General features: G+C 40.5%; 1 protein-coding gene and 1 long non-coding RNA gene across 2 annotated transcripts in view; one reads left to right on the top strand and one right to left on the bottom strand.

The window, feature by feature from the left end:
* The window catches only part of SH3KBP1 (SH3-domain kinase binding protein 1), a 220850-nt gene that overhangs the window by 204403 nt on the left and 3971 nt on the right, over positions 1–12476 (top strand). The window contains exons 13-15 of the mRNA XM_009325486.1: positions 5734–5843; positions 7188–7313; positions 10881–11152. Coding sequence (XP_009323761.1) covers positions 5734–5843; positions 7188–7313; positions 10881–11152 — 508 coding nt within the window. The remainder of the gene's footprint in view (positions 1–5733; positions 5844–7187; positions 7314–10880; positions 11153–12476) is intronic.
* Positions 673–3736, bottom strand: LOC103918221. The gene is made up of 2 exons (XR_663682.1): positions 3554–3736; positions 673–925 (listed from the first exon to the last, which is right to left on the bottom strand). It is a non-coding gene; the product is annotated as an uncharacterized LOC103918221 (long non-coding RNA).

Raw genomic sequence — 12476 nt, 5'->3', positions numbered from 1 at the left:
TGAAACATACAGTGTTGGTATGAATTTTCTTAAGAGATTCCTGAAAGCTGGTTAACATGAGTCCATTTTTCAGCGTTTCCTCAGACTTTAATCTTGAGCATTTGCTGGTGGATCATGGAGTACTGGCTGAACCCATGTTATTAGCCATACTCTTTTTCTGTCCCTCCCCTCAAGCCTAGTGCTAACTTGCCTGGAAGGGTAGTTAAAAATACCCTACTTGAAAATATCTAATAAACAAAGAAACAAAAAAATCTTCAGTATATCGTGTTTCCTTAAGTTGTATTTGCAGTTGTTCTGGAGCTGTTACGTGCTCATATTTGCTAGAAGAGGTGATTGCTGTGCCTCTGACTGGAAGAAAAAGTGATCTAATAAGATTTGGCCCACACTAGGGAAAAAGACAGAGAATCTTTCCAGTAAAAGGTTGTAGAACGGAGTGGGTTTGTCTTTAAATCACAGGCTGTTATACTGTGAGACATTGAAATTATTTTGCCTGAAGACACAGAGTAAAAGTTGGAAAAAAGAAAATACTGGTAAATATAAGGGTTGGAAGACAAAATGTGACTCAGATAATGAAGACCAAAATCTGCCTAAACCAGTTATTTCTTTCTATGCTGCTGTTCGTGCTCATTTTAATAGGGTGAAGTGAAGGAGCAGAACTACCCAACTGGGTTAAGTTGTAATATTTATGTCAGTGAATCAAAATCATCCATAAACATAGTTGTGAATTGTAATGATTGTAATCAGGGAGCTGTTAATGGTCCATTACATAAATTAATTAGGTTTCTTGCCCCGGAGGGTCCAGAAGAAGGCAGTAAACCAGAAATTTAAATGTTCTCCATGTGTGCCAAGTTGAGGTGCTTGAAAACAGCATATCCATTTCTTCTAGCTCAGTTTTCTTGACCTTTCAGTTCTTTCTTGGCATCTTCTGAATCGTTAAAAATAAAATCCTTATGAGGGCACTGGCAAGTGGTTAGCAAAGCTTATTATGGCAGCCTTCTACATTCAGCTATTAAAGCGATAAAAGTCAGGGTTGAGGTGGGAAAAGATAATTGTATACTTTAGGAAAGGTGGCTGTCCAATGACTGTCCTGGGAGGCCAGGTGAGCTAAGCGGTTTCCCTCCAAAGCAAAGAACCATGTGGGCAAGCCTCCCCGGCACATCACTGTTACACCCCTGAAGACAGTAACCCTGCAGCCAGGGAGCCATCCTGCTAAAAGTGCGTTACCCAAATCTTAAAAAAGAGTCTGCCGTTCATTATGGGTGAGATTCTGCTGCCCTGACCCTGACTGGGAGCATGGCGGTATTCCTTGAAGGGTACGACGCTGTTCAGCATGGAGAGAGCAGCAGAATCCGGGTGCTTGAAGGAGTTAAAATAGTTGCGGCCTTCTGAAAATTCCCAGTAATGTTTGGATTATTGTTTGAGTTGTTTTTTAATTAGTGCTATGTATTGAATGGACATTAATGCAGAAGATTTCGTCTGCAGTATCTCTGTCTCATTTGATAGCTTTCAGGATTATTGTGTTTAAAGACAGTGTATATACTGTTTCACAAGCCTATTGTCACTCTTTTAAATGTATTGAAGATTATTATGAAATGAAATCTACCTCTGTGGCTTTTGTGACATTATCTTCTTCAAATGAATTGAACGCCACCTTTGCCTCATTTCTTCCAGCCCTGCTGTATTTCTGTTCTATGAAACCTTGCCGTAAGCATTCTGAATGTGTTGATTCTGCTATTATCCATCACTTTCCATTTCAGTTGTCTCAAGGTGAAATCTCTCTGCTAATTCAAAAAGTTTTCTGTCTTCATTATGTATAAATTACTTCGCCCAAAGACTAAAAAACCTAACCGTAAGATGAAGTTGAGGCCTAGACACATTTTATGCGGGAATAGTAAATGCAAGGGGGAAAAGGGGTAAGGAAGGAAGCATAACCGTTTAACTTTTTCCTTCTGGGTTTTTTTTTGGAGGGGTTGAAGGTTGTTTTCCAGGAAGGTACAAGTCTTATGAGCTGAGAACTTTTTCCTTAAATAATTGTTTTCCTGGATCTCAGCATTTTTTTAAAAACACGATCATCATGCTTTCAATAATCATGTCTCCAAATGAACATAGCAAGGGGGAAAAATCCTATTCTTAACTGGCTTGTAAGGATACCAGGGAAGCATTCTTGCACAGCTAACATTTTTCGTATTCATTAAATATGTTTGCTCAGTAAGCCAGACATTTTATTGTGTGTACTACACACATCAGAATTACTCTGTCTTTCTCCCCACCTCATGAATTACTTCATGAATTACCAGCTTAATCAGCGAGACAGTAATAATGATGAATGCATCTGTTTATTTGTACAACAAGTGTCAACTATTTTTTCAATTAGGGAGTGCCACTGTTAATTGAAGGGTGCCCTCGATGTTCTATGTGTTCAGTAGAACCTTCCTTACTGTTTGTTACCACTTACAGACATAGAGAAAGCTGGACCAGTGCAGAGTTCAGGTCTGCTGGATGCTGATGCTGCCTTGCGGGCAATTAACATGGCTGTGATTACAGTAGACTGGACTGTATTTTTAATGACATCCCATTTGGTCCAGCTCAGGAAGGTTTTCCATTTTGCTTATTAAGTAAATTTAAGCTTCCAATTTCTGTTAGCTAACTAAAATAAAATTTCTGCATTTAATCATCTCAGTGCATATAATATAGTCACATCATATAACCCTGCTTTCCATTAGCAAAAAATAATCAAATAACCAGTATAAGTGAATTCATTACTGAATCTACAGTATAGATGACAGCAAGGCAGAGGTGTCTTGAGTGGTTGTGTTCCTCGTTTTCTTTACCAGTTTACTCTATGGGAATTTTCATGAATGAATACCTCATAGGTGATGACTGTGGAAAGTGGTGATAACCTTAGATGCAGAGCAGATTTGGGAGCAAGAACCACATCTACATAAGGAGAACAAACAGGGGGGGATAAAGGGCATATGGAAATACTAGAAATGGATTTACTATTTTAGCATTGTACCAAGTGTTGTCCCTTGTACTTAAATAGAATTTCATTTATAGTATCAGCTGAATGACTATGATTTCACTAGTTTGGCAGCAGATTTTACCTGTGGAGCCTTTCCAGCATCTCTTCTGCTCTTTTTTTAAAATTCAGTGCAGGTATAGGCTGCTTTAGTTTATTTTTTGAGCTATCAGAAATGCGTTCAGAAGTGGAAAAAATGGAGGATTCCCAGTATTTCTTGATAATACAAGCCTTGCACAGAAATTTTCATCTTTCATGGTATTCATAAAATGCATGGAGCAGATTTTATCTGCAAGTGCTCATGGATCTCAAGGACACAAATTCATACACTCTCTGTTTATCGATACATTTTACAATTTAAACATGGATATTTGATTATTCTGATAAAACATAGAACTCTAGGTAATTATTAGTTTATTTAAGCCAAAGAAACACATTGAATTAATGCCTCCACTGTGTTTTTCATTGATTGTTTCCCATATTAGTGTAGATACTTTCTTTTGTAAGAACAGAGGAAGGGACAGTGGCGCTTACCATAGAAGCGGCAGCACAGAGAGAGGGAAGTCATGCACTGGAGCCTTCCTAGACTGCAGCATAAATTCAGCCAGTTTGCTGCCCCCCAAAGCAATAGTCTGCTCTTCCTCTCAGTTTTAGCAGCTTGTATCAGTCCTCTGGTACTGATACTGATCCTTCCTTCAGCACGGGTACTTGTGTGGCTGGGCACCTGCTGTTGGAAAAGGAGCTGGATTAAAACTAGCTCAGGAAAAAAAAAAAGGTAAAAACAGTTAAGTGGGAAAGAGCGGCTGGGTAGGATTCCTTCAGCCTCCATTCGTACTCATGTATGTGAGCTTCGCATGTTTGTAGACGAGTGTATATTTTTGATGGCAATATATTCTTGCTGTGCAACTTAACAAAGTAACGCAGTGGTGAAAATGAAGACAATGTATTAAAATACATCACTGATTTTCTTAAACAAGTCGTTTAGCTATCTCATGCATCAGCTTCAAACTGGATATTACTGGAAACCGGCTCTTACATTTGCATTTTTTTCCCCCAAAAATAAATTTTTATTTCCATTTCTCCTCTTCTGAAACCCTGAAGTTCTGTAGGACTCCAGATAGGTTTTATACAGTCTGCTAATGTTAGCTCGTTTTTACTTTAAAAGCATTGTAGCCTCATCTGATATGTTGGGTACAGCTGAGGCATCGGATTGCCAAACTCCCATTGACAGACTGGGTGACCTACCTTTGGACATAGGTTGCAATAGTCAATAGAAAAACAATGAGAGAAATATCTGGTAGAGGACAGTGGGGTCGCTGGTTATATATAGGAAGAGTTGCTCCAAAAATAGAGTAGTATTTAGAGGTGAATAACCTTAGACTATTTCAGGGCTATTGAAGGAGGTCTCTTTTCTTTTTTTTTTTTTTTTCCCCAGAGATGGAAGAATATTGCTGAATAAGGAATGTCTAATCCTCTTTACTTCCTAGCTGCCAAATCATGAGTACTTGGAATCAGTTTAAGTGTCCTTCAGTGCATGTAGCTTATTGCACCGGCCCATTAATTCATTTGTCTTTCTGTTGTGTAATTTTGTACAATGGTTGTAATACAGCAACAAAGCTGGATCTTCAGAGAGTCATTGTTCCATAACAGTCCTGAAAATTAAGTGGCCACTATAGGTAACTATTAACTTAAAAGCTATTCCATCCTACATGTGTGCAATGAAAAATAGTCTCTGAATAATGAATATCATTCCAGTATTTGATTCATGTCTGAAAGTAATTTGACAGAATTTTGATTTATCTTGTCTAAAGTCCCTCTTGTATGTTTTCTGACTCATTTCTGCTTAACATATGCAGTAGGGCATTTTGAATTGGAGGTGAGTGAAACTGATATAAGCCATAAAAATAGATGAATGGTGTTAAGCCATTTGATTCAGGCATGTAATCACGAGCTGCGGTATTCCTTCAGCCTTCACATCGTTCTTTCACGTAAACATGCTAGCACGTGGCTGGATTCAGTAAACACTTCCCCGGTGCATTTCACTAACCGTGAAGACAGTCGAGACTGCATTCGAGCAGACCTGTTTTTCTGGGCTCTGGACAGCTTCAGGAGCCTGTTAGAGTTTTTACTTACCATAACCTCTGGAATACTGGAGATATTCCTCTCACCTATAGCTACTGGAAGCTATGCTGTCTCCAGCTGCAGGTGTCCAGGAACCTGCAGATCACTTCCAGCTCGATCATTCTCATTCTGTGCTCCCCTAAGCAATTGCTGCAGGTGCAGCGCTGACAGTACAGTTCTTGAGAAAACGCATGCGCTGTCTTATGTCTCCAAATATTCAGGAAAAAAAATTACTAACCCCTTTAATAGCAAGATGGAAATTTTGAAACTGTTTGTTCCCTGCCAGAGGACCCATGTTGTCATTTAGCTTTCACTATGCTGAAAACAAAGCCAAAGGCTCCTCTACCCGTTCCCCCTCTGCTTTATTGTGTTTGAGATGGAAGAGTAATTGTGCTTGGCAAGGGTGACTGGATTACAGCTGCCTTTGACTTCCAGGTTTTTTTAGTGCCATCATGGTGCCTAAACATGTGCAGAACACTGTGACGCAATGGGGAAAATGGGATTTGATTTCTTTGAAATTAAAAAAAAATTGTGATTCTTTCCCTTTGAGGACAATTGCCAGAAAACCAAATCAATTCTGTTTTATTTTTAAGACTTGGAAGGTTTTGACTCTGTAATACCAATTGCTGAGAAGCTTAATCATCCAACTACAACCAGACCAAAAGCTACTGGCAGGCGACCACCCTCCCAGTCTCTCACGTCTGTAAGTTAATTTTCCTTTTCTTTTAAAAATATTTTTTTTCTGATTCTTTTCCCTCCTCCTATTTGTGTTCCCTGGTGTTTTTACTACATTCACACAGCTATTCCGTCACACGTACAGTGAGGCAGAGAGATGCAGCTCAGGAAAATTAGTGTCAAAAGGCTGCCAGTGTTTTGAATACTGATGTTTAAAACATTCCCTCCCTTACAAGATTTGTACCCCCTTATTTGTGTGCTGCCAGGTAGTCCTTGCCAACCAACTTTATCAAAATCTCTGGAAAAAGCCTGTTTGTGCTAAGTATTAAGGATTTTGGAAGTGTTTCCCAAAAGAAGCATTTCCCTTGCTTTCTTTAGGACACTCTACCAGATTTTGAGGACAAACAGACCGTTGTCAGCCTTCAACAGCTCTCCTTGAGCCACCATGTGTTTCTTCTCATTAAGCTCACAATTGTAAATATAAGGGTGATTTAAATTTCACTCTAATATTTATCTCTAGACCAGTTGGTCTCATAAACCATACTTTGGAAACCACTGCTTAGTTTTTCAATGTCCTTTTCTTTGGGGTTTGGGGTTTGTTCAATTCTGTGCTTTTTGCATTCTGGAATATCAGAATGAGAGCAACTACTGATGGTTACCCGTGTTCACGTTGCTGAAGAAAAAGAAAGAGGAGGGAAACAAAAAAGGATTCTTGTGAAACCAATAGAACACACAAAAAGAAAGCTTTCAAAATTGACTATGTGCCTAAATATAGAAACATAAAAGACAAGTCCAAAGGTCTTTCTTCCTGTGTCAAATCTATGGGGAAAGGAACAGGGGTGGAAAGAACCTTCCCTGTTCGCACCTTTACAAAGAGGCCGTGCACAAGGCAGCCCTGCAGTGCCAGCAGTGTGCACGGGCAGCAGCATGGGTCCTCTGAAGAGCAGCAAAGTGAGACCTGCACTGAGCAAAGCCGTGGCAGAGCTGCCCAGGTGGCAGAGCCGGCATCCCCACAGCACAGTACTCAGTGTCCTAGCCAAGTAAGGTACAGCTCTTCTTGCGAACAGGAAGGTGCTTTCATCTTATGATATAATACAATGCAAAGATGTAAATTAACGTTGAATTCAAATCCTAAGTATATCTCATTTCATAAATGCTTTGAAAGCATTCTAGCCTTGAAAACAAGACGTAAAAAAGGGGGGGTGGGGTGAGGGAGAGTCCTGATTTTAAGTGTTGTTACTTTGAAAATGATAACTAAAAATAAAAAAGTCATCACATAAATGCTTTTCTTTGTCCTTTGTTAAATTCTTCTACAATGAAAATACCTGCATTTTTTTTTCCTCTCTTGGGGTGTGCGTGTTTGTCTATATAGTCGTCCCTTTCAAGCCCCGATTTCTTTGACTCACCGAGTCCTGAAGAAGAGAAGGAAGAACATGGTTCCATTACACACAAAACTATTGAAGTGTCAAGGAAATCAAGAACTGTTACAATATCACAAGTAAGTTAATTGGAATATCTCTGCTTTACCTTATCACATGCATCTTCATTTTTGAAAACAGTATTCAAATACTTATTTTTAACATTTAACTCAACAATCACCTGGTAACTGGCCCTTTAAAGAAGCTTAAAATGGGAAGGGTTACTTTCGTGGTTTAACCCCAGCCGGCAACTGAGCACCACACAGCCGCTCACTCACTCCCCCCCCCGGTGGGATGGGGGAGAGAATCAGAAGAATAAAGGTGAGAAAACTCGTGGGTTGAGATAAAGACAGTTTAATAAGTAAAGCAAAAGCCGCGCACGCAAGCAAAGCAAAACAAGGAATTCATTCACTCCTTCCCATGGGCAGGCAGGTGTTCAGCCATCTCCAGGAAAGCAGGGCTCCATCACGCATAACGGTTACTTGGGAAGACAAAATGCCATAACTCCAAACGTCCCCCCCCTTCCTTCTTCTTCCCCCAGCTTTATATGCTCAGCATGACGTCATATGTTGTGGAACATTCCTTTGGTCAGTTGGGGTCAGCTGTCCTGGCTGTGTCCCCTCCCAACTTCTTGTGCACCCCCAGCCTGCTCGCTGGGCCAGAAAAGGCCTTGACTCTGTGTCAGCCCTGCTCAGCAGTAACGAAAACACCCCTGTGTTATCAACACTGTTTTCAGCACAAATCCAAAACACAGCCCCGTACTAGCTACTATGAAGAAAATTGACTCTATCCCAGCCGAAACCAGCAGTTACTAAAGATTGTTCTGTGTTTGAAATGCAAGTCTAAAGTGAATTGCACAGTTAAAATGTCTCCATAACCATATTGTGAAAAAATCCTTCTAGTGTAAATACATTTCACAGACTCGGAGAAGCCAGGGAAATAAATTTTAGAAACAAAGGCCCTTTCTTGCAGCTGTAAATTAAATTTATGTTAGAAGAGTCTGTGAGCAGAGAAAATAAACTCTTTGACCCACTCCAATAGTATGTGAATTTAAATTTGCAAGTATAATCACTATTTATACTGGTATAATTGTATTAATTTTATAGGCTTGTGCCATTCTTACTGTATATTGGTAGAAAACTAGGATAATGGAATATTACAGGAGGAGTATGTAGATCAGACTTTAGAGGTTGGAGCTATTTTTTAGTACATAAGGATACGTTTAATAATACAAATATTACATTCTAATACTATAACAGAAGTATTTGAAAGATGAAGTCATGCACTTCTGTGATCAAGTTATAAGGACAATGTTTTGCTATATAGCTCCCTCTTCTGGGAGCACTTGCATTAAGGAACGCTTTTGGGCCAACATTCTTAAATTATATGCTGGTATGCCAAGGATGTAGATGTTGTTCCTGTAAAACAAGACGACTGCTATCAGAAAGTAGCTGCTTGAGGCTTTAATGTTGATAGCCAGTCAAGCTCTGGAATAAGGTATTCAATGTGGATGACTCCAGTTGTGCCTTGCTCACTTGTTCCAGGTTTGAACTCGGCCTGACGTCTCTTTTCAGTCCAAAGGAAACTTGCATCTACTGATACAACGATTGTTATCCATGAAAGATCCATTTATAGGAATACATTACTCACACATGTGCACACACACATATATATAAAATGTTAAAGGAATATTGTTATGGTCATCAAGTCAAGCATTCAAGCAACTGGAGTGATTCAGCTTTCTTGTGATTATAACACCATTTTTATTTCTATGGCCACACTTTTTTCTGCAGAACACTTTTTTTATGCGGTGCTTGCCCAGGATAGGTTCTGTGCTCGATCACACTTGTGAGGTGGGGAATACTGTTTTTTTGCAGAACTCAGTGGATCCTGTTCTTCCCTCCCCATCACACTTTTTCCTGATTTTCATCTGACCACTAACTTTTCTCTCAGTTACTTTGCCCAGCCAATGCCACTGCCCCAGTCCCCAAGTCCTTACTTACAATGTCTCCTTCCGTTTCCACACCATTTTTTCTCAATATCTTACCCTATTTGCCATTTAACTTCAGTATTGCTTTTGTAAAGATAGACTTGGAGGGTTGCCTAGTGCTTTTTCTTACTCTTGGGCAAATCAGATTTTCAGATACTTCTAGTAGCTGTCGTATAATGCACACATTAGCATTGCCAAATAACAATATGATAAATAAGACTCACCCTACTTGCCATTGTGATAACTGTCCTTGTACACTGTTCTGTGTATGCAGTGAAGTAGCTGGTCATGTATGGTAGGTGGACTTCAGTTGTTCTATACCTTGTCTAATAAGTAGAGCACTGGATTGCAGTTCAAGAAGCATGGGATACTTCTGAGCTAGCCACATGGTTCCAGGGTAACTAGGGTAATGCCGTGTTTTTCTGTTAAGTTCCTGGAGGAAAAAAGAGCCATTGGTAGTGTTGTGGTTTAACCTCAGCCGGCAACTGAGCCCCACACAGCTGCTCACTTACTCCCCCCCCGGTGGGATGGGGGAGACAATCAGAAGGGTAAAAGTGAGAAAACTCGTGGGCTGAGATAAAGACAGTTTAATAGGTAAAGCAAAAGCCGCGCATGCAAGCAAAGCAAAACAAGGAATTCATTCACTGCTTCCCATGGGCAGGCAGGTGTTCAGCCATCCCCAGGAAAGCAGGGCTCCCATCACACGTAACGGTTACTTGGGCAGACAAACGCCATCACTCCAAACATCCCCCCCTTCCTTCTTCTTCCCCCCAGCTTTATATGCTGAGCGTGATGTCATATGGTATGGAATATCCCTTGGACCAGTTTGGGTCAGCCGTCCTGGCTGTGCCCCCTCCCAGCTTCTTGTGCCCCTCCAGCCTTCTCAGTCGGTAGAGCATGGGAAGCTGGAAGGTCCTTGCCTAGTGTAAGCACTGCTCAGCAACAACTAAACCATTGATGTGTTATCAACATTTTTCTCACCCTAAATCCAAAACAGGTAGTTATGGGGATTCACAGAAGCTTCAGTTAACAGCGGACAGTACAGTACATTTATTTCTTATTAATATATTATCATTTTGAAGTCATGGGATTTTGTTTTTACATCATACCAACAAGTAAACTTAAGGAATATTTTTCTATTTTCGTAACGCTAAGGGCAACGTGTAACACATTTTTTAATTTTTAAAAACTGTTGGGTATTGAAGATTCCTTCAATGGTTAGTTGACAATTGTAAATTTAATCTGCAAAAAAATACAACTTGGATTCTTGGCCATGCAGTTTTGTGCTCTGCAGGAGACATCCATGAATGTAGGTACGTTCTCACAAACTTCTGAGAGAAACACTAAGCATCTTTCCCTGGTTCATTTCACTGCTAGGTCTGAGATCTTCGAAACGCTTGTTGCTGACTGGTTGTAGCAACTGTGGAACGTCTTACTGAAGCTGTCTGAACTTCTGCATCCCAACCAGAGTCCCCCTGATGTCCATGTACAAAGATAATGACTAATTGTTATATTTATCATGCTTTGACAAAAACTGACCATGTTTGACTATGGACTTTCAACATTACTGAAGAGCAGCAAAATACTTAATATTTGTTAGAGGTCTGATTTTCATAAAGCTTTCTCCAGACGTTAAATGTTACTCTTTTTGTTGCAGGTGTCTGATAATAAAACTTCCTTGCCTCCAAAACCAGGAGGTTTGGCTAGTGGCAGTAATGTACAACCATCCCTATCCCCTTCACCATCACCTGGATTTCACTCAATTGCTATGGGAACAACAGGCCACAGGTCAAATTCCCCATCCCTGTTCGGTACTGAAGGAAAGCCAAAGACTGAGTACGTGAGCCAAGGTCAGACTGCCCTGGAGGAGCTGAGAACACAAATTAAGGAGCTAAGAACCATCATTGAAACCATGAAAGACCAGCAAAAGTAAATACTGTAAATCACAACCGTAGGTGGGCTGCGGGGTGGTGGCAGTTTCTTCTTGAGCTTGCCTTCATGTATGTTACTCTGCACAGTTTGCCTTTGTGTTTGTGAGTGATTTTCATCTACTTTCCTGACAGAACAAGGTTCAGGGGTGAGAAGCTCAGGAAAAAAGACTGGCACTATCCATCTGTAACAGCTTTTCTTCCTGTGTTATGATATAAGCAGATGTTTATGGGGTGTTGAAAAAGTTAAGTTACAAGCTATAAGCAGTGAATAAGGTTCTTATGTTGTTTAATTTGCCAGTAACTATTTGGGAACTCATATGCATTGATCTTAATTAGGGGTGCATTTGTTCTAGTTGTAGTACAAATTACTACAAGTTCCTAAAATTATTAAATCAATTTGTTGTTTGACTGTTAGCACATTTTCCCAGGAAGCTTGTATTACAAAAGAAGTAATTGAATTGTGATTAGGACATTTGAAGACGTTTGTGTTTATAGAATCATAGAATCATAGAATAGTTTGGGTTGGAAGGGACCTCTAAAGGTCATCTAGTCCAACCCCCCTGCCGTGGGCAGGGACATCTTCAACTAGATCAGGTTGCTCAGAGCCCCGTCCAACCTGACCTTGAATGTTTCCAGGGATGGGGCATCCACCACCTCTCTGGGCAACCTGTGCCAGTGCTTCACCACCCTCAGCGTAAAAAACATCTTCCTTCTATCTAGTCTAAATCTACCTCCCTTTAGTTTAAAGCCATTATGACCCTGAATCGTACTATTTTAGTGTGGGGCATCTTTATTTTCTTTAAACTGCTCGTTTCTTAGGAGAAACCGGGGCTGGTGTGTAGCTTTTGCTATTCCTGAGAATATTTAATGTTTTGGAAGCTAAACCTTCACTTACATTATCAGTTGTGTGTAGCCCAGGCAGGGAAAAGAGAAGGGAAAGCAGCGTGCAGAGACTGTGGTGGAACAGAGGTGTCAGGGGAGTTTGGGAGAAGATGGTTCAGGCTGGATTTAGCCAGCAAGCCCCACAGCTTCAGCTCTTAGGCTGACCCCTGCTCCTCTGGTCTCCCTGGCTCTTCTTGCAAGGGCTGCTTCCACCTACTGGTTTCTGTCTCAAGGTGAGATCACTCAGTGGGAACATGAGAAGGTGTCTGCTCCTTATAGCTACATTCTCCTTCCCGACAAAGAAAGATGACAGCAAATTCTTATTTGGGATCATTAAGTCTTATAAATGAAGTTGAAATTTACATTTGGAGTAGGGAAGTGTAGCAGGAGTAGGGAAGTGATCGTGCCCCTGTACTCAGCACTGGTGAGGCCGCACCTCG

This window comes from Pygoscelis adeliae, unplaced genomic scaffold, assembly GCF_000699105.1.
Source record: "Pygoscelis adeliae isolate BGI_AS28 unplaced genomic scaffold, ASM69910v1 Scaffold386, whole genome shotgun sequence".
NCBI classification, from domain to species: Eukaryota; Metazoa; Chordata; class Aves; order Sphenisciformes; family Spheniscidae; genus Pygoscelis; species Pygoscelis adeliae.
Note: the sequence above shows the minus strand (reverse complement) of the source record. Positions and strands in the feature narration are given on the sequence as shown.